Source organism: Haliotis asinina, chromosome 11, assembly GCF_037392515.1.
Source record: "Haliotis asinina isolate JCU_RB_2024 chromosome 11, JCU_Hal_asi_v2, whole genome shotgun sequence".
Lineage (NCBI taxonomy): Eukaryota > Metazoa > Mollusca > Gastropoda > Lepetellida > Haliotidae > Haliotis > Haliotis asinina.
Window position 1 is genome coordinate 25,807,742 of NC_090290.1, and position 21,448 is coordinate 25,829,189.

The 21,448-nt window shown below is 37.4% G+C and overlaps 2 protein-coding genes across 2 annotated transcripts in view; both read left to right on the forward strand.

The window, feature by feature from the left end:
- LOC137255730 (prostatic acid phosphatase-like) overlaps window positions 1-21,448 on the forward strand; it is a 30,074-nt gene that overhangs the window by 1,945 nt on the left and 6,681 nt on the right. The window contains exons 2-6 of the mRNA XM_067793229.1: window positions 8,643-8,741; window positions 10,313-10,399; window positions 11,446-11,598; window positions 13,308-13,403; window positions 14,112-14,201. Coding sequence (XP_067649330.1) covers window positions 8,643-8,741; window positions 10,313-10,399; window positions 11,446-11,598; window positions 13,308-13,403; window positions 14,112-14,201 — 525 coding nt within the window. The remainder of the gene's footprint in view (window positions 1-8,642; window positions 8,742-10,312; window positions 10,400-11,445; window positions 11,599-13,307; window positions 13,404-14,111; window positions 14,202-21,448) is intronic.
- On the forward strand, window positions 17,729-18,804 carry LOC137256380 (uncharacterized). Its single transcript, XM_067794209.1, has 3 exons — window positions 17,729-17,798; window positions 18,013-18,173; window positions 18,343-18,804. The coding sequence occupies exons 1-3, from the start codon at window positions 17,729-17,731 to the stop codon at window positions 18,802-18,804; spliced, it is 693 nt and encodes a 230-aa protein (XP_067650310.1).

Here is a 21,448-nt window from a genome sequence, read left to right on the forward strand (position 1 = left end):
CAATTTAAATGCAATTAAATTATATCTGATGGCAGAACGTCTAACTCAAACAATATTTATACGGAAATTGTTAAAAATATATAAATCAGGTCAAGTCTTAATTTGGACAAGCCTTACGTCCATTTTCTAATACTTCTTTACTGAAAAAGCGATCTCTTTGTACCTTTCATTGCATACTTATGAAGGGAATTGATTTCATAATCATGAGAAGAAAAGTCTTTTTCCTAAATGAATACTCAATAAATATTCAGGTGTTGTGAAATTTTCATTTACGCTAAATTGATGCTAGGCAGGTGCGCGTGTTGCTCACAATAAGATATGTAGTAAAACCGTGTAATTGTTGATATATACTAATCAGCAACCAGAGTAGTCTTTTTCCGAGGTCACAAAATGCACAAAACATGCCGTGACGTCAACTAAAATGTCCATTATTTTCAGTTATTTCATTACGTTTGAAAATGTGGCTGGTACTCTGTTAATAATGATGGAAAATTAATAGAAATACATATACACAAACAGGAGAATATGGGAATCTAACAACTAAAATATGTATCGGATAGGGACATCCAAATCGCTATTGCCTGCTTTGTGATGTAGTACACTTGCATCTTTTCTTACAAATTGTGAAACTACCAAAAGGTATCCTCTCACATTGGGGAACTTTGTATTGGAATAGTTTGGTTCACTGTGAACAAAACATCACGAAAATAGACTGTCCATATCCACGGCAAATTTTCTCCATGTGATCGGAGTTACATTGACCTAATGTAAACCATAGCTGAGTTATGCCTCCTTATCTTTATCCGTGCATGACCTCTGCGGAATGAAAAAAATCGTAGCAGAGTGCTTTTATTGGTGCACGATAAAAAACTGAGAAATTTACTGTTTTTCAACACACACAAAAGTTTTGGACAACTTTTAGCAGTGTCAATTTCTCAAACTCCTGAGGTAGCCACAATTATATTAATACAAACGGATAGGAAATTAAGTATTCTACATGTCTGTGCAATAACGAAGCCAGTGTACATCTCTATATTTTGTCGCATAACCCAAATTAGTTTGTTGTCATATTTGTATGATTTTGAAAATTGATAAAAGAACACACGGTCTGCTTATACTTATAGAAAATTTCTAACATGACGGTAACATTTAAACATTGTATAGACTGTCAATTATGATCCTATTTCACACACATACGTGATCTAGTGTGTGTTTTCTGTCATATAGATTCTGCTGAATGCTACATCAAATAAATTAAAACAAAATGCAAATAATGAATGTTAAACAGACTAATTCTATAGCAACAATGTCCGGCTACTACCTTGTTCAGGAATATATCCATCAATATCCACATAAAAGAACGATATTCCAAGCTGGTAAATAATCCTGCTCTGTGTCGTGTGTCTTACAACAGTCGAATTTGCGAAAATGTAACACATCGTTCCACATCTTTCACACTGGTGAAAACCTGATAAAACTCTCATTGGTCACCCAAGATAGCACACTTGGCAACTAATTGTATGATGTCCACCATTCTAAGTAATTTAGTTAACCAATAATGAGCAATGAATCAATCAACGCATTGATGGTTAACTCTTTGAAGGGAGGATGTTGTTTTTACGCTCGCACTTTATGACAGGGTGTAGGCAGTATAGATTAGTACATCTACACACACTGCCTTTTGACAAATCCTCTGTAGAAGATAAAAGTAATTAATTAATCAGTGTGTTATCGGTTAATCCTTTGATTTTGATTTGTTTTTGTAAGTCAGCTGATGAACCCTCTTACATCACTTACATGCACATATTACATAACATACAATACATTTGCCATTACAGACCTTAATTTATAATGTTGAGTATTTACTCCAGTCAGGAGACATGCCAAATTGGAACCTTTGTTGAGTAACCTGAGAGGTGTTACCACTAATTATACCTGTTATAAATTCATTAACTGACCACCAAGAAAATGATGACAAATAACACGTGTAGGTTTACACCATCAAGCGCGAGTTACAGCGAGGAATATGTAATGTCTGTGTGGCATGCAGCCTGAAAACACGTATGGGCCAAAACTGTTTTGAGGATACAAACGGAACTTCGTTACATAAGGAATACATACAGGCATTTGCTGTGTACTTGGATGAATAGGTGTAATCAGTTTTTTTACGTAAGAAAATTTTCAGATTTCTCTACCAATGGCAAAGTCATCGTTTTTAGTTTACGAAATCAAATAAATCAACTGTGTGTTTTTATTATCATAGATAGTAAACCAGGGTAGCTACCACAGCTACCAAAATTTACGTATGATATTTGCTATCACGGCTGGGCCAACACTCAAAACTATCTAAATATAAAGCTTTGCAATCTTTCGGACTGAAACAAATGGCTTGCTACGTGTCTGTAGACATCATATTTTCACATAACATGATTAAATATCGAGGTACAAAACACTGAAATAGGATTAAATTGGATCAGTCACCATCCAAGCATCCGAAAAACAAAACTACACTGCTGGGATATTTTGTTATGATCAGACAAGGAATACCATGGATATTTTTAAATAATGGCATATGATGGGCACCCGGCTTCCTGACTGTTTAGGTGAAGAGATTCTGCTAATGTGGACCGGAGCCCAGTCAGTCACGGTCGAGGGAGCGAGCGCTGACCAATTTGCACTTTTGTTTCGTAATTAGACCGTTGGCGAGAAACATTATTCGCTCTGCATCAGTGCCCCTTTAAGAAATGCGGTCCCGGGGATTTATTCCCAGATGTAATGTTCTAAAAGGGGCGCTGGTATAAATGTTTTGGGTTTTAATGCGTGTAATGGGGGTTTAGAAGTTTGGGGGTAATATTCAAAAAGTTGGGGGAGGGGCGGTGATAAAAATTAATACACCTTTGTCCTTGTACTTTGTCTCCGTGTCTCTTCCTTCTGCTTGGCTGTCCCCGTCTCTTCTCGTCCTCTGCAACTTCCTGTGAATTAACATACTACTTTCATACATCTAATGTTAGTGATGTAAGCATTCAAGTAAACAACATAACTAACAATTTAAGAATCTAAGTCTGAAAGAAACCATGTCGCTTCTGGGAACCGAACACGGGTGGTCTGGTCGAGAGTCCTCCATCTTACCAGAGATTGGTGATAGACAGAGCAGAACTTATTGTATTTAAACACTGGACATGTGGAGGTAATACTGGCATAACAACTAATTGTAATAAAGGAATTGTGATGTCGTACTCTGTTGGTGGGTGCAAAATTTGAATGAGAGATCTCCTGGTGTGCTTTTCCTGTGCATATGATGATTATTGGTGCGAGTTGCATTTACGTAATGACGTCCCATGATTTAATGCTTTTTGAATAAAACATGCACGTTGTTGTCATTCCCATGCGAGAGCCTAGCTAACTGAGTGTGGTACACATTCCCGGTGTAAGAGAAGGACAAAATTTAGAAGCCATGTCGTCATCCTCTAGTTTAGACATTCCCCCTAACGTAGTACGAGATCGTGAGCCCTCTTCTTCACCAGAGCCACTTTTGAATTTTCTTCCTCCCTTATCGGATGGTGACATCGACCCAGGTCAGAGAACGATTGACGACTTGAACGAGCACTCACCGGGTTCATCAAGCGTCATAATACATGTAATGAGCAAAGCAGTAGGTGAGCAAAAAATTTTTTTTCTGTGACAAAGTAAACCCAGAAAACCACGTACACCACCGCGCTAGAACTTGAATTTTTGCTTTGGTGCTGTTTTAGCTTTAACCTGCAATATCGACGACTGCTTTCAAGCCCGTACGACAAACGACAATCATGAGATTTGGGATATATCAATAACAGTTATCTTACCTTGAACTACATTGATTTTGCTGATAGCTAAGGAGATACATTGTGTGTTTACAGCAGAACATCCCTCGAAGTCTGGATATAGTACAGTATTTATTGATATAAATATACATTCAGGGCACGTTCTCTCTGAAGTAGGCATCTAGTACTACCTGATGTCGGTGGTGTTGAATACTGAATCAGATTACCTTGCTAACCAATCTCATGAAGTGTTGTACAGCAGATTCAGATCCATGAACATCAGACGATGTGATTTTACTCTATAATCCCACAGCTGTCACAGAATGTGCTGTTGGATGAAGATAGAGTTATGTGTGTACAGACTCATGCCAGAAATATCCCAGTATAATGAAAATTCACGGACATCTATTTTCGTTCACCTATCTCTTCCGGATTTATGCAGTCGCTACAGATTAATTTGTGATGTGAGGTTTAATATGTTACGAGAGTGTATTTTCCATGATTTGAGTTGTTATTAATTTTACTGTGGTAGTTGTAATTGGGTCACAGTATTAAAGGTTTTAGCGTTAGTTATTATGGGTCACATTTCCTACAGAGAATTATGTAAGTGGCACGCCTCTAAGGCAGTACGTTATCTCCCTTTGAAAACAAATAAACACCACTTTGAGAGCTTGCCATGTGGTATGTGCTCGAACGTTTGGGAAATGACTGTGTGTATATATAAAGGCTAGTTGCTGTGTGACGGACATTCACACATTACCATCACAGTCACTGCCAACACTTCATCTTCACAGCCAACGTCAGACTATTCGCTGTGTTACATTCTGCATAACTGTTCCTCTCTCGCATTGACACTTTTGTGTATTTTGTGACCCAATGCCTTAGATTTTGTCTCACTTGTATTGTATTTGAAATTGGTATTGTGAAATTGACTTGTGACTTTGTATAACTTGCTCTCTTTGCTAAATAATACAAAATTTGAATGTTTTAGACTTGTCTTTGTTCTGTTTTGCTTGTTCACAAAGGGGGTTTCTTACATTGTTTGTCACGGCAAATTCCTAACCGAAACAAATGTTTGTAAACAAGAAGTCATCTTCGTTTTCCTGCTGTCACGAATCGGAAGTCACAAACTTGAAAGTAGACATATGCTTGTGTTTTTCCAGTAAAAATCTCCAAAGGGGTGAAGAAAATTATTTGCAATTTCATTCAAGACTACTGGAACTGTTACTTGTTTAAATGCATCTTTTTGATGAAAAAAGACAAAGTAGACAAATTCTGAACATTTCCTGACAAAACCCTTCTTATCAGCTTTGTAGGACACGCACTTCAATATTACAACGTAATCAACTGTTGGCGTAAACTATTCATGGTACAGCATTTCTGGGTTTTAGCTATCACAAATGCAAATGTCGTTGCGTGTGTATAAGATAATTCCCCAGAAATATGCAGAATTTGACTCTGACCTTACCCAAATCAAATGCAAGAAAATTATTAATGCTACACTAACTTAACATGTAGGTCCATGGAAATGACGTCAAGTGATGAATACTTTTGGCACGGGTCTGTATATGCTTCCATAGTCATTAAACCAGCCTGGCAAAATGAACAGATTAGAATGTTTACACATTTCAGTGTAGCTACTAACACTTATCAATCAAGCATCATTTGCTTAGTAGCGATGTTAGTAGTAACACTGAAACAGCACTTATATTATTATTAAAGAAGTTGTGCATCCATAGACCTCTCCTAGATGTCCATCACACACACTTTTAAATGCCACTCAAAAAAGTTACCATTTTCTCCAATTTTTTAGATACCATTTCTGTGAAACTGGGGGGGCCTTTAATTATATTGTACCGATAATTATCAAGGATGTGTAAAGTTTCCTTCACATATTGTGACAGTAATATAACTGGCTAGCAAATTCTAGAGTAGTTTTGCCGCAGAAATTACCAGTTCCCCTATAGATAATAACTATGTTGGCTGTGCAACGTGTTCTGTGATGAGATGTATATATTATGCAGCAGTTAGTGACATCAAACCCTGTACCTGTCAGTGTCACATATTGGTACTAAAGAAGTGATATCTTAGCAGTTGGGTGCTGATAGTTATGTGTCCAATATCACCAGAACATCTGTTCATATAGTCTATGATTTATGAGTTGTGAATACCATAAGCTAGATAACCAATGTTCAGACATTATACTTTTCCTTTACTTATTCCCTGATGCGAACAAATGTCTAGAAGATATAATGTTAAATATGAATAAATTTGTTTATATTGGAAGGATTCACTGTGAAATTACTCCAAAGCTTTCAGCAATGTTTACTAATACAATTTGTAGTGTTTTATGAAGACATGGTGCAGTTAACTAGGTGCAAAACTAGCTATGTTCATGCCACGTGTGAGTATAGTCAAGGGGCTGACATTTTAGAATAAATTCAACATTGAAATTCTGTAAACATATTAACCCAATATGTACTAGGAATGGGTATGACAGAGAATTTCTATATTGTCATATATTGTGATGTGAAAACATGCACTGTAAACCGAAAATATTGTGCAGCTAGAAAAGTTTGTGTTGTGAATTTACCTGTCTTAATATTGCTACACAGAGAAGCTTTCCCATGTTGACGTTAAACGCAACGTTCACAAAAGTATAAACTGACGCAGAGTATTTCCAGTTTAAAGTAGTGCAACATGTATTGCAATATATTGCAAGAAGTTTTTTTTGACCAAAAAAAACAACAAAAAACTTACTTATAATTGAGTTACTTTAAAACTTGATTTAAAAGCATAAACACAACAAAATCATTGTTTTATTCAGTTTTAATGAAAGCTTTTAATCATGGCAAAATATAAATGTAAATAATATTTGGCAGAAATGAAACACAAAAAAGAACAATTGAACATCAACACAGTGGTTACTAGTTTGAACTAGTTTCTCAACTGTCACAGCAAAAGCCCTGACATTTTTGACAGCAACCAGAGGTGGATCAGGAGGGGGACTGGCTTGGGGATGCTAACATTTACCCCTGTTAAATATTACAATAAACTAAGAGCACTGATGTAGCAATATCAGTTCATCATTGCCATGTTTTCATACCGTCAGTGAATAACATTAAATCAATTTTGATTAATGTAGTTTGTGTTTCATGTATGGTCTAGAAATTGACTATTCTGCCATGTATGAATATAAAAATGCTATTGTTGTAAGATTTTTGTGTGTGTTGAAGGATGACTGATCACATGAAATGGGCAAACATGTTATCTGCTTTATGGTAAGCATATTTGTCAGTGCCATATCTGAAATCAAAGCTGAAACATTGTAGAAAAAAGATAACTTTACATTTTTCTGTAATATTTGCATCTCTAATACATGTGGTCGTCAAGCCTCGAAACGAAAACCTGATCTTTATTGATGTAGAAATAGTGTTCAGACTAGTGACCAACAAGATACGATACTACATTGCACTGTATGACATACTGTTCAAGCTACTGACCAACTAGTCAGACATACTACACCATCCTGTAGAGCATATTGTTTAGGCAAGTGACCAACAAGTCAGACATTCTACATTGCCCTGTGTGACATGTTGTTCAGGCAAGTGACCAACAAGTCAGACATTCTACGTTGCCCTGTATGAGATGTTGTTCAGGCAAGGTACCAACTATTCAGACATACTACATTGTTCTGTCGGACATATTGATCAGGGAAGTTACCAACTAGTCAGAGATTTCCCACAGTATGTTCATGGCAGCAGCCCACCTGTGCACAACAGGGCCATCTCATCTCAACCAGTCATCCATCACTTCAGGTGACTGTTATTGTGATATAGTGATTCCTTGCTACAGTGCTTCCTTTGTGGTCTGAATAATTGATGTGTGTTCCAGATGATTAGCTGTTCCATCAATGCTTGTATGTAGGGTGCTGATGACAATGCAAGTGTACATGCAGGGCCTAACTATCACTAGTGTTGGGAATTTGTTAAAACGTCATAATTGATGATTCATTCATTACAACTGATCAGTCATCGAGAATATTTGCTTGACATCTTTTATCCAATTTTCATGGTTATGTTTGTTACTGTATAACAAAAAAATCCCAAAACACATAGTTCTTTCAAGTTGTGCACAAATTCAACAAAATGCATTTGGAAATTCTACATCTTTAAAGGTGAGTGAGTGAATTTAGTTACACACCACACTCAGCAGTATTCCATCTGTGTGGCGGTGGTCTGTAAAAAATTGGATCTGGACCAGACATTCCAGGGAGCAATAGCATCATCATCAATCTATGCAATTGGGATACGATGACATGTGGCCACCTAGTTAGCGAGTATGACCACCCAGTCATGTTAGTCGCCTCTTACAACAAGCATGAGTTACTGAATATCAAGTCTAACCCAGATGTTCATGGATTACACCTTTAAAGGATGACTGGTATGTTAGGAACATAGATTTCCTGGAGGCTTAAAGATATATTCAATCGTGACTTGAAATGAGCTTCTAGTGCTTATGAAATGTAACAGACAAAAGCGACCTTTTGGAAAATATTGTTAAAGCAAACAAGTGTTCCAAAAGTGTTTGTGTTTGATTATGAGAAAACTTGATTGATTGCTCTTTGTCACTGCAATTAATCCTCAACTACTTCATTTAATCACACCACTACCAACTATCACACAGTCTGTTATAACCTTGCCATATGTGTAGCATATCGAATTTACAATTGTCACTTATCTTGTTACATACGATAGCATGTACCTGGTTATATTTGAATAAATATGCTATTAATGAGCAGTATATTCTATAAACATCTAACAAAAGTGATTTTCTGTTTAGGTGTATCGCCATGGTGACCGAAGCCCGACAGTAACGTATCCCAAGAACCCGAACTTGGTCAACGAGACATGGCCTCAAGGCCTGGGCTGGCTGACTACAGTAAGTTGTACTAGCACCTGTTGGGGGCAATCTGGGTGCATGATGGGTCAATACACAGCTACAGTCTGTTTGAGACAAAATGATACCAATGAACTGCAACCTAACACAAAAACATATAGATATAAAAGATGCAAACCAACCCAAAGTGCAATAAAAACAACAGACCAACTCAGGAAAGAAATTGCATAATTTATGTAATAAAAATAAAAAAGTTGCTTAAGATTCTGTCATCATTTATGTGTGCATTTTCCAAGTTTGTTACAAGGGTGCAGTGGCAACTAAAGGAACATTGTTTGAAAAGAGATGTATGTGCGTTAACAGGTTCTCAAAAAAATTTTGACCTGACCAGATGATGCCCCAACTGCACAGGCAGTGTGCTTAAGGACTTTACATAGGGAGCAAATTTCATGTTCTCTCATTAATCAGTACTCATTGACGTCACTAATGCACGGGTATCTTGCTTTTCATGCTGTTCCTTTAGTTGCCCTTGTATCCTAGTGAACAATTGGGAAAATGGGCAAATAAATGACAGTTCCTGAAACAACCTTTTTGTTTTTGTGGCAAAAATTATGCAGCTTTGTCTAGAGTTGGTGTGTTGTTTAAACTGCACTCTGCGTTGGTTTGCGTCTTTTTTGTCTATTTGTTATTGTGTTAGAATGAATTCATCAGTATCATTTTGTTGCAAATGAACTGTCTGTAATCACTGTGCATGCAATTAGACTTATAATAATATCTATGTTGTTTGCCTTTAACCTGCTTCTATTTCAGTGTTTACTCACGAAATGGAAAAACAAGTCACAAAATGGTATTTAGGAGAAAGATTTGTTGCCGGTGTACGTCTGTCTGTGACTTCACACACACATAAGAAGCCCCTGTCTTGTTAACATTATCTAAAGGTTCCTGGTCTTGTACACTCACCTGACACTGATCTGTTGAGACCAATATTTACATGACATGAACCACTTGACTAATACAGCTGAAACTTAACATATGTTCAAGCATTTTTGTCACAGATTTTCAAGATAGCACATTAGCAGCAACAGTATTAGAAATGTTACATAGCTACTACTCAGACCTGTTACTCAAACATCTGTGTTCAAAAATTGATTTTGCCATTTGGATAACTTGTAGTGAGACTCAATGCATATGGTCCATTTTTCACAGCGCTGTAAATTTTTACCTTTATGATTTTACCACCTCTTCACTTCTTCAGCAATACTTACATTGGGCTCCTCACATTGGTGCATTGTGTGACGCCCGTTTCTGGTGTCCATTTTTGTGGTATTGCTGGAATACTGCTAAAACCATACTTGCTACTGAAAGTTTGAAATGCCTTTCCTGCTCTGGGGTCTATATTTGTGTATTTTTTCTGAGAAAATGTCAGTATTTTAACCTAAAAACTTTTGAAATAGTGACTTCTATTAGTGGTACATGACTTGTGGAACTGTTGTCTCAGTATCTCACTGAACTGCAGTGTAGGTGGACCAAGGTTTAATCTCATGCAATTTTCCTCTACCTGTATGAAAAACATTGTAGTAGCTCTGTAATAAAACAGTGTTCACTGTTTTCAGTTTGGGATGCAGGAACAGTACTCACTGGGTCGCTTCCTCCGACGCCGTTACAAGGGATTCCTTAGTGACAAGTACATCCACACCGAGGTAGGTAGGGAGCTGGTAAGAGAGAGAGTTAATCTGGTTTCAGTAATACGATGGTGTGTCAACAGAAAGCCCCAACTGGTAGTGGAATGTTGCTACTGTAGTGCAGGTCTGTCTCATCATGCTTATGCTGATCAGCTATATATACTGAGGGTAACAAAGAAGAGAACACCACTTAAAGACAGTGATTGGTCCTCTGTTAAAGCTGGTGATGAAAACTGGAACATTTTGATGGAACACATTTATTTTCCTGTGTTCCTTTATTTGTTTCCCCGCAGTATACTGTCACACTGTCTCTTCAGTCCATCTGAATTATTCAGAAATTTGGCTTTATAAGTTTGGCCTACATCATGTATGACCTGTGTTACTGTGTAGTCCATGACAATCCGAAATAGATCCTTGCATTTTCAAGGCACACAACTCACTGAAATGCCACTGCTTGTTGTACTCTGGTTACCAGGTGTCAGTGTAGTCCAGAATAGAAACAAATAGAGTAGTGTTCCTGACTACAAGCTGTCTGATTTTAATTCTCACCATTTTTAACTTTCCCCCTACTATTTAGACTCTATTTTGTTTGTTTGGTTTTTTCCATCTAAACACCCATCTCCAAATCCTCCTCTGCTTGTTGCAGTGTTCACGAATAGCGTCTGACCCTCTGACAAATCTGGCAGGTTCGCCAGTGGTCAGATAGAAATTACCAACCCGCCAGCCCCAGTGTCTTACTGAATATTTCACAATATCTTTGTGTGAATTTGTTATTTGTGGCATGTTACACTTGTTTTCTCAAATTGCTGTTTCGAAATCTTATGTTTGTTATCATATAATGTTAATAATTTCAATTACAATTATAACTAATATACGAAATGTCAAATCTGAAATGTTTGTTTAACTTTATTCTGTGGGTCCTGTGAATTTTCAGTGGGTCAGACAGAGATCTGAAACTTACAGGACCCAATGTCCAGTTACTTTGAAACACCATCGTGAACACTGTTGTTGTAAATGTTTGCTGTGGTATATATTGGCAAACTGTTGTCTACCTGTGTCATCAGATCCGCGTGGAGAGTTCAGACGTGGACAGGTGCCTGATGTCTGCCTACTCTAACCTGGCTGGTCTGTATCCTCCAAGTGGAGACCAATTGTGGAACAGCAGCATCCTCTGGCAGCCCATCCCTGTCCACACCAGACCAGAGGAGGAGGACAATGTATGTGTGTGCTTCAGCTAACCAGTAGAGTGCCCTGGCGTCAGTGTACAAAATACTTTCCAAATTTTGTTAACCAGTCGGTCCAGCTATTGCTGAAAGTTACCAGTCCAAATGATATGTCATGAACCAGAATTTGGATTGTGGACACAGGTTTTCATCATTGAGGAGCTAATATATGAACATTTTTATCAGGCCATAACCTTGCATGAGTTAAAAGTGCATTATAACTTAAAAAATCTGAGAGAGTGATATCTTTACAAAATGACCCCATGAAAATTCACAAGTCAGTCGGGCCAGTAACTGGAAATTTCTGGTTTGACTGTATTTTCACAAGCCATGGCCAAGCAGGCTATTTCAAAGACTTTTTGAGGTTGTTGATGGCGTTGACTCAAGGCTAACACTGCTTGGAGTCCTCTTTTAGTGTTCATGGATAGTAACAAGTGCTTACAAGTGCAACAGTACTGGTTCAATTGTGTTAGTAAATGTATTGCCATCTGAACATGTGTGGTCTACTTATGTTCCATGAGTGGAATATTCCATTTCCTGTTCAGGCTGTAGACTGTGTGTGCCAACATTAAGAACAGACTCTGTGTGTGTGTGTGTGTGTGCATGCGTGTGGCTGTCTGTGTGGCCGTGTCTTTGTCTAAATATGTATCATAATGTGATTGTATACACTAGAAATATGCTGACTTTGTTATGTCAAATATATATATGATATTTTTCATGAATGGAGACCTGAAACTGTACAATAGAAATTTCCTTTTGGACAGTAAAGACATATCTTATGATGTCTTTCTGAACATGTGAGGATGCAGTGTACATATTTTCTGAAAATTTTTCTAGGCCTTTGCTTTCATTTAAAATATACTTGTCTGTTTAAGACTGAAACCCCCAAATCTAGTGGTTCATTTCTAAAGCCTACAGACTACATGGTGCATACATTTGACTGTAGACACTCTGGACTTTTTGGTTGCGTATTCTTTAAAAAGCCCTTTTCCTTTTTAGGTTTAACAGATTTGTAAATTTGAAGGTTTAGTAAAGGGTGAACTCTTTTCTACATAGATTTCTGTTCAGTCTGATTCTAAGTTAACTTAGTCTCAGTATTATTCACTTCACTTCTGCACTGAGACTGACAAACCCTAGAAGGCAACCTTTGAGTGATCTATGACAGTCCAATGAAACGCTAGATGTCGAAAGGATTAAACCAGTAAGACAACAGATACTGTTTGGGGTTCAGCTGGACATACAGAGTTCCTCAGTCACTGACACCAATCACTCGACAAATGAAAATTCGCATAAAACACAGATATTTGACCTGCAGTATGTACGCTTTGGACTTTCTGCTGACTTGGTTACCATTAGCCAATATGTCTGCAAGATGACATCCTTGAGTATTCACAAAACCCCTATTTTCAGCAAATGTTTACCCGCTGTTGACAGTGTTGTAGCATGCTCCATGTGCATCCCTCAGAAGCGATTGTATGGAAAATAGCTTTCAGAATCGTTTGGGTACAATCCTTTTTCAGGTAAAAGTTCAAAAGGTATGTGTGAATGTCCATTTATGTGACTTGGTAAGCTATGTTCTGATTGGTCAGTCTCAAAGGTTACCTGACCTGACCTCCTCCTATGATGGTTTGTTAGACGCAGTAGAGGAGTGTAATAACACTGAGACTAAGTTCACATAGACTGCATTGCTGTTTGATGTTTAGGAGCTGAACATGGGCGAGGACTGTCCACGGTATGACCAGCTATATAATGCCAGCCTCAAATCAGACCGTGTGAAAAAGGAGGAGTCCCAGAACAAGGTACTAATAACACTGGTACATCCCTCTGTACAGCCTCCCTCAATACTGTCTGTATCTGTCCAGGTACTGATAACATGGTACTTCCCTGTGTACAGTCTCCCTCAATACTGTCTGTATCTGTCCAGGAACTGATAACATGGCACATCCTTGTGTACAGCCTCCCTCAATACTGTCTGTATCTGTCCAGGAACTGATAACATGGCACATCCTTGTGTACAGCCTCCCTCAATACTGTCGGTATCTGTCCAGGTACTGATAACATGGTACATCCCTATGTACAGCCTCCCTCAATACTGTCTGTATCTGTCCAGGAACTGATAACATGGTACATCTATGTGTACAGCCTCCCTCAATACTGTCTGTATCTGTCCAGGTACTGATAACATGGTGCTTCTCTGTGTACAGCCTCCCTCAATACTGTCTGTATCTGTCCAGGTACTGATAACATGGTACTTCCCTGTGTACAGCCTCCCTCAATACTGTCTGTATCTGTCCAGGTACTGATAACATGGTGCTTCCCTGTGTACAGTCTCCCTCAATACTGTCTGTATCTGTCCAGGAACTGATAACATGGTACATCTCTGTGTACAGCCTCCCTCAATACTGTCTGTATATCTCCAGGAACTGATAACATGGTACATCCCTGTGTACAGCCTCCCTCAATACTCCCTCAAGGTGTGTGACTGTAAATGTGTGGGTGTTTTTCAGGGTTTCTATGAGTTCATCACAAGTGTAACAGGTGTATCCCATGAGTCTATTGCGGACATCTGGCAGATTGCTGACACACTCTTCTGTGAGGTGAGTAAGTGAAAAGATAAGAAACATGAAGTGCATTTCTCTTGTATTGGAATTTTTACATAGCTGCTTGTTCATTATCTTCCAAATGAAAGCAGTAACTGTTGCCCACCATTTCTCATGTTGAGCGCTTTACAAGAAGTTGAACTGCCACCTTGTGACTATCATGATCATGCTTTGTCTGTCAGATTCTCTCTGATGTCTAACCTTCCACATCTGAGCTGCAAAGGGCCATCTAGATTTATTATCACCCAACGCGCATTTAGCGCGAAGTGGGAGATACAGTATTGGGCTCTGTCCATCCGTACGGATTGGAATATCTTAAGAATCGGTGACTAGATTCTTTTCATATTTGGTGTCTAGATTTATCACAGTATAAATAAGGTCACAGTCAGGTTTGGTGACCTTGACCTTCATCTCAAGGTCACATGGGGACTTTAGCATTTTGCCTTGTCAGCGAGATATCTCAAGAAACCAGCACTGGAAACACCAAGTTTTATCTAGGGAGGGTGCAGGGCCCAGTTGATTTTGGTGACCTTCAGTTAATTTCCAAGGTCACTGCGACACTTAAAAGATTTCAGCATGGTTAGCTGCATGTAAAGCTTGTCAGCGAGATATCTCAAGAGCGATTTACTGTATTTTCTTCATGTTCAACACCAAGCTTTATCTAGGGAAGGTGCAGGAACCAGTCAATTTTGGTGACCTTCATGTAATTTTCAAAGTCGTCTTGCGTACATAGGTACGGACTGGAATATCTTAAGAACTGTTGATTAGATTCTTTTCATATTTGGTATCTAGGTTTATCACAGTAAAGGAAAGGCCTCAGTCAGGTTTGGTGACCATGGCCTTCATCTCAAGGTCACAATGGGACATTAGCGTTTTATCTTGTCAGCAAAATATCTCAAGAACCGTTAGCTGGATTTTCTTCATATTCAACACCCTGCTTTGTCTAGGGAAGGTGCAGAGCCCAGTCAATTTTGGTGACCATCAGTTAATTTTCAAGGTCACGGCAGCTGTGGTTTTTTAGGAGTTTCATACACTGGTCAAGGTCTTGGTGACTCTTCAAAATATTTTTGTGTTTGAACAACTGCAGTACAAGATATCAAGAGAGTTTGAGAGTGATAACTATGATACTATCTTAAGCTATGACCTTCACTTTCATTTCTTTTTAAGTCTGATTTGATGATATGCGGCGAGGGATTATGTCACCTTAGTGGCAGTGCTTGTTAAAATGTGGTTATTGCATTTTCATGATGTATTAATTTGCAAAAGATTTCTCCATTCAGAACATGCTGTGAATTTCCTACAAGCATTTTGAATGATGTGCATATGAACATGTTCAGATGTAACTGAAAATTGCAGTTAAATCTGTCAATGTGTAGCACATATTTGAGACGTCATAGAAATGCAGGCACATCCCACAAAGTTTAGTTTCATGATATGCAGCAAATAAAATTGCATTTTTTTAAAATTGAGATTGACATTGTGTGATATGTAGGTTATCACCAAGGCTCGCTAAATACAATGTTTATTCTTAATGCAGGATATTAACCATCACAAAACACACTGCCGTGATAACCTGTATATACATTATTGTCCCCGGCCACTATTATACCCAGTATCTTCAAATTTGGTGACAGCCTACATTGGTGGGATTACACAGGCACCAGTTGATTTTGATGACCTTGATCTTATTTTACAATGTGACAATTTGTTCACTTTTCAAACTTACGTTAAAGTAATATCTCATAAACATTGAAACCAATATCTTCAATTTTGTTGGCAGCCTATATTTGGTGATTATTGGGGATACAACTCATTTCATGCATCTTGTGTGTGACCAAAAAATTAAATATAGTGAATATGTTGAAAATATTAGTCTTCTTTAGTGGCAGGAAACATTGCCACATTGGTGGCAAAGACTTGTTAGATGCTATTTACACCGTAGTGTCTGTCACATCAGAGAAAGGAGACATTGCCACATTGGCCGCAAACACTTTTAGATACTATTTACACCATAGTGTCTGTCAAGTCAGGATCTGCTTGTGTTGTCTTTCGTCACTGCAGACACCTGGCTCAAACACAAGGAACCATAACTTTCTATAACCATGCACCATTAAACATGCTGTATTTACACCAGTGTCCACATTCCTTGTCCACTGTCAACCGTCTTCCACCCTGACTAAACCAGTGTCATTATCCCTTGTCCACTGCCCACCATCCTCCAAGCCGACTAAACCAGTGACTCCAACATGTGTATGGTGTATAAGTGAGGGAGTTTTGTTTTACATTGCTTTTATCAGTATTCAAGCAACATTATGTTTGGGGACACCAGAAATGGACTTCAAACATTGTACCCATGTGGGGACGTACTCGGGTTTTCGATGTGACAAGCAAACACTTAAGGATGTTCGCTGGTCACGTTTTGAACTTCTGCGCAGCTCAAACTGTCATATTCGGGTCATATTAACGACAACTATTGTGCAAGTACTTTGAAACCTGACATTAATTTCTGTCACACAGAGGAAACCGTCACAGCTTTGATTTATGGAGAGAGGGGAGGCGTGTCGTGGAGTTGGGTGTACTCGCTGATGGACTGTCAGCCTGTAAAATGTATACATTACCCCTTGTCCTGAACAAATGCGTAAATACATCGCAGGGATTGGGTTCAACACTGAAGATAATTTACTCTGCGTGTCAGGCTACAAATCTCATCAGCACCAGGAAGAAACAGAACCGCATTTTCGACATGAACAAGAAACTTGCTGCAGGTATGACGTATGACCTACAATGATGTTAATGAAAAATACTATTGTGAAATTGCTATAAATGTTTTTATATCACGATTTCTGATTACTGTTTATAAAAAAGAGTGTTCAAATATAAACCAAATTGTCAAAACATGGTCAGACGGCATCAATATTTAGAACAGCTGATCCCAACAATTTTACTCATAATGATAAATTTAATTTCTGACAAATGGAAATTTGAAACTTAATCCACTAAAGATCATTACCATGTTAAAATATCACACATGACACAGATGCAGTGAACCTGATAAGTTTTTTTGGTGTTTACATAATGATGATCAATTAACTTTGATGAAATATTTTATGATTAAAATTTAAGAGCCCACCAGCAAACACTGGAGTGGTTCAGTGCATATTTCCACTTATATATTGGAGTATACCCCTCAGATAATATATTTTTCCCCTCTCCTTCACCTTACATTTCTAAAATTACATCTGTCCTTTTCAGCCATGTTGCATACAGGCCTAGGGGAGTCTGATATCAACAATTTGCTTGCAGCTCTAAACATACCAACTGTCAGTCACTTTATGTTAGATCAAAGGCAGAAAGAGACAGGGGCTGCGATGGAAATTGTTGCTAAGGAATCCATGAAAGATTCTGTCAAAGAAGAAATCATCTTCAGGTTCGTATTCTTTGACATTTATGATTAACGTTTTAGTCATGAAATAAGTATGTTTTAAGTACCACACTGAGTATTTCCTCCTCAAATTGTTCAGTAAATGAGTGCTATACATCTTGAGCTCAGCAACACCACAGAGATATTCTTTGATCTTGAAGCTACTGGCTTAGGTATGTAAAACAATAGTGAAATACAAGTAGAGATTTAATATCCAGCATTACTCTTTAATATCCCAAAATACACCTATGCAATGACATCTTTATCGCACCACGTCATTTTTCTTTTTATTACCAATAAGTGACCTGCAACATTATAGTGCTGATAGAAAATTACCAGTATTTTTTATATAAATGTCTCCTTATGTCTTGCTTTATTATCTTACAGCGAGAACATCTCATGTGACACAGATAGCTGCAGTTCGGGGTGAAGAGCAATTCAACCAATACATTTTACCCAAGGTACAGATCACTCCAGTAGCTGCACAGGTCACAGGCATACATGTAGAGGGGACAAGGATGTTTCACCATGGCGAAGAAGTTTATCCTGTACCTTTAAAGACAGCTATTGGAAACCTGATTTCCTTTCTTAGCAAAAGTGAAGGCAATGTTTTGATTGGGCACAATATTAAGTTCTATGATTGTCCATTATTTTTTAATGCTTTACTTGCCAGTGGTTATGCACTACAATTTTCAAAATGTGTGCATGATTTTCTAGATACACTTCAGCTGTTCAAGTTGTCAAATCCTGGACTTAAATCATACTGCTGCGTTGTTTAAAAATATTGTGGGAAGTGATTATTTTGCACATGATGCCTTGACAGATGCCTTGGCACTGCAAACGTTGTATTCAGCTTGTCATGCTTCTCTTGAAGCAAAGATCCTGTCTACTTTTTGTCTGAAGTACTGTGCTGACTCCCGGACTCGATCTAAAGCTATTCAAGCTAATCTTCCAAGCCTTCAGCACCTAGTGTGTGAAAAGGTTTTGTCAAAAAACATGGGCAGAAATATAGCATCTAGTGGCCTTTGCTTTGACCACTTGAAAGTGGTGTACAAGAGACAGGGATATGTTGGATTATCTAATGTGTTTGCTGAGAAGTACCAGAACAAATGCAGAGTAACAAGCTCTCAGAAGATTGTACAGTCTCTTTCTCACTACTTTTGCAAAGGTACAATTTGAGCAAAGTTAGTTGTTGCAAGCTCACATTACATTATCAAAAAGAAATTTTTATCCCCTGTCATGTTTTCATCGTTGTTTAATCTTTAGATTGTCTTAATGTTTTTCAAGCATTTTGAATACAATGTGGTTAATTTCGAAAAGGTACTCAAATAAATACCCATACTGCTTTTCCTAAAGGAGCCATCAATGATGTCACTATTCCAATATACTATTTGAACTGTAGTACCATTTGTTTGAGGGTGATATGCTGACTTCACTTGTGCAACAAGTTCATGTGGAATTCCATGTGTAGCAAACACATGATGTAGAATATCAGTCATCTTTTTTTGTCACCCTAGATTTCATTAGGTACACTTCAAGCCACTTGAGTATGCCTCCACAATTAAGAGATACTTTCTACTCATGTACTCTTCAAAGTCCATGAGTACTCTTTTTCATGGTATGGATGGAAATGTCCATTTGCTCAGTGGTGCACTGACCAGCATATTTCTAGTGATAATACAACTTGTACAAGACATAACAATGCTTTTTTATGATCCTTGCATAGTACTAATTCATTACAAGGAATGCCTGCAACTGTGTGTTGTTCTTTGGTTCAGGTGCATTGAGGATATCAATCATCTCCCAATTGTCATTTATATGAATCAAATTCAGCTTGAGTTTAGTGTGAAGAGGAGGGTATTAGCATTTTTCCGTCCATCATTCAGCCCATACAAACAAATTGGAGTGTGTTAGAAACCAACAACTAGAGTCTTTTCAAACTTGCTACCTAGGTTCATGATTGAATGACCCCAGTCAGGTTTCACCCATTCCAGATTACAAGTGGTCTTTGACGTTTTATTCAAGTCAAGGAGATATAGATGATATGCAATTGCTTATTATGTGCTTTGTTGATGGAAAATGAGGTATGATAAATCCACAACTGGTCCACTTTAGCAATTTCTGATTGTCACTTAGCAACAACTGATAATGTCGCATTAATTGTAATATCATTATTCAGATTACATCATCCTTTTTGTCATATGTTCAGTGTTATGACTGAAAGTGATATCTCACATGATCATCATCCAAAACTGTTCCACACAAGATATCGCTTGTGTGAGATCAGATATCTCCTAGGAGACAGTAGATTTTGTTCAATGCCCTGACAATGCCATGACGTCATGATGTTGATGTCCTCACAATGCTATGACATTTTTCACTGCTCTGCTATGATCTAATCTAATCATATATTCGTTGATAAAGGTAAAAAGGCAAGTCTTGTCTATTTGCTACTTTATCTACTCGTGTTGATATACAATGTATTTGATATCAGTAACACTAGGGTGAGAATCTCTTTGTAGTGGTTAGCATTTTCCTCAGTCTTTAACTGTTCAGCATGTAGTAAATCTCAAGAATAGTCCGCTGGATTCTTTTCCAAACTTGACGCCAAACTCCATCTAGAGAATGTGCAGGGTCAAGTTGATTTCAACAAACCTTCACTATCATTCCTCTTTAATTTTGAATTGATGACCTGATTATTCCATTTGGCTTGAATTTAAGAATTATCATGTTTTTAGCTGATGTTATTGTTTATTGTAAAGTATATGTTTGGCTTCAACACAACCTCAATATCTTGTGATATCCGCAAAATTTCAGGTTTTTATGTAACGATGTGAAAATCATGTTGAAATATCTGATTAGCTTTTCTTACTTATTTCATATCTTTTTACCTTCATGAATTGTGATATGGCTCCTGATTACTCAATTATGTTGATATTTATTTACCTGGACTTATTTATATAATTTCCTTCATTTACAATATAGAGAACTGTTACATCAAGTGATTGTGATGATAAAATTTTATATCCAAAATGTTATGTATGACTCAAAATCAAATGTACATCTATGTAAGATATGAAATAAAAAAGAAACAACAACAATGATAAGCATGTAAGATATTGCAATGGTCAGATTGTGTTTGTGTTTTGTTATTTCAAATTAATATAATTAAATTATCAACATAGTCAAGAATGATACAACCATTTCAGTCAATGGTGAATAATGCCCAGTGTGTCAAATTTCTTAACTCTTCACATTTTTTGTTTCAAATATCATTTCAGTGAGCTAAAATGTTAACATGAATGTACTTAAACTAAGATATTTTAATTGACAATGAAGTGAGATATTCAATTATTAGAAGAAAAGCTATTTAAGCATCATATATCCTCCATTTTATCATACAATGTACATAGAAATGGTGCATATGTATGTAATATGATGTTACACATTGTGTCATTGCGGAAAAATACCCACAGTCACCTGTATTGTTTTGTAGTTGTTTTGTAGCAAAACATGTTGTTATTAACATATCTCAATTTAGAAAAAAGTTAAATACTAGAATTTATGAAAATGATGGATTATGTAAAAAGTTTGCTGATTTTCCTATTGACTCCCATGTTAAAAGTCTTGGCTGACCAAGGAATCTTTGAGAGTCCATATCTCAAGAAAACCCACAGTGACCCCTGCTTTTCTGGGCTGTTTTTGCAAAGACAAATGTAATACATAAAAAATATACCAGTTAGAAATAAAGTTAAATATTTATATTACCAGCGAACATCCTTAAAGCACCAGGCCACCCCACCATCCCATATGCTGTATGATC

Bases quoted from the DNA above. Each gene is read 5' to 3' on its own strand.
- LOC137256380 (XM_067794209.1), top strand. From the start codon at position 17,729: ATGAGTGCTATACATCTTGAGCTCAGCAACACCACAGAGATATTCTTT. The intron at 17,799-18,012 runs GTATGTAAAACA...ATTATCTTACAG, and splicing joins TCTTGAAGCTACTGGCTTAG to CGAGAACATCTCATGTGACA. The intron at 18,174-18,342 runs GTACCTTTAAAG...ATGATTTTCTAG, and splicing joins ATGGCGAAGAAGTTTATCCT to ATACACTTCAGCTGTTCAAG.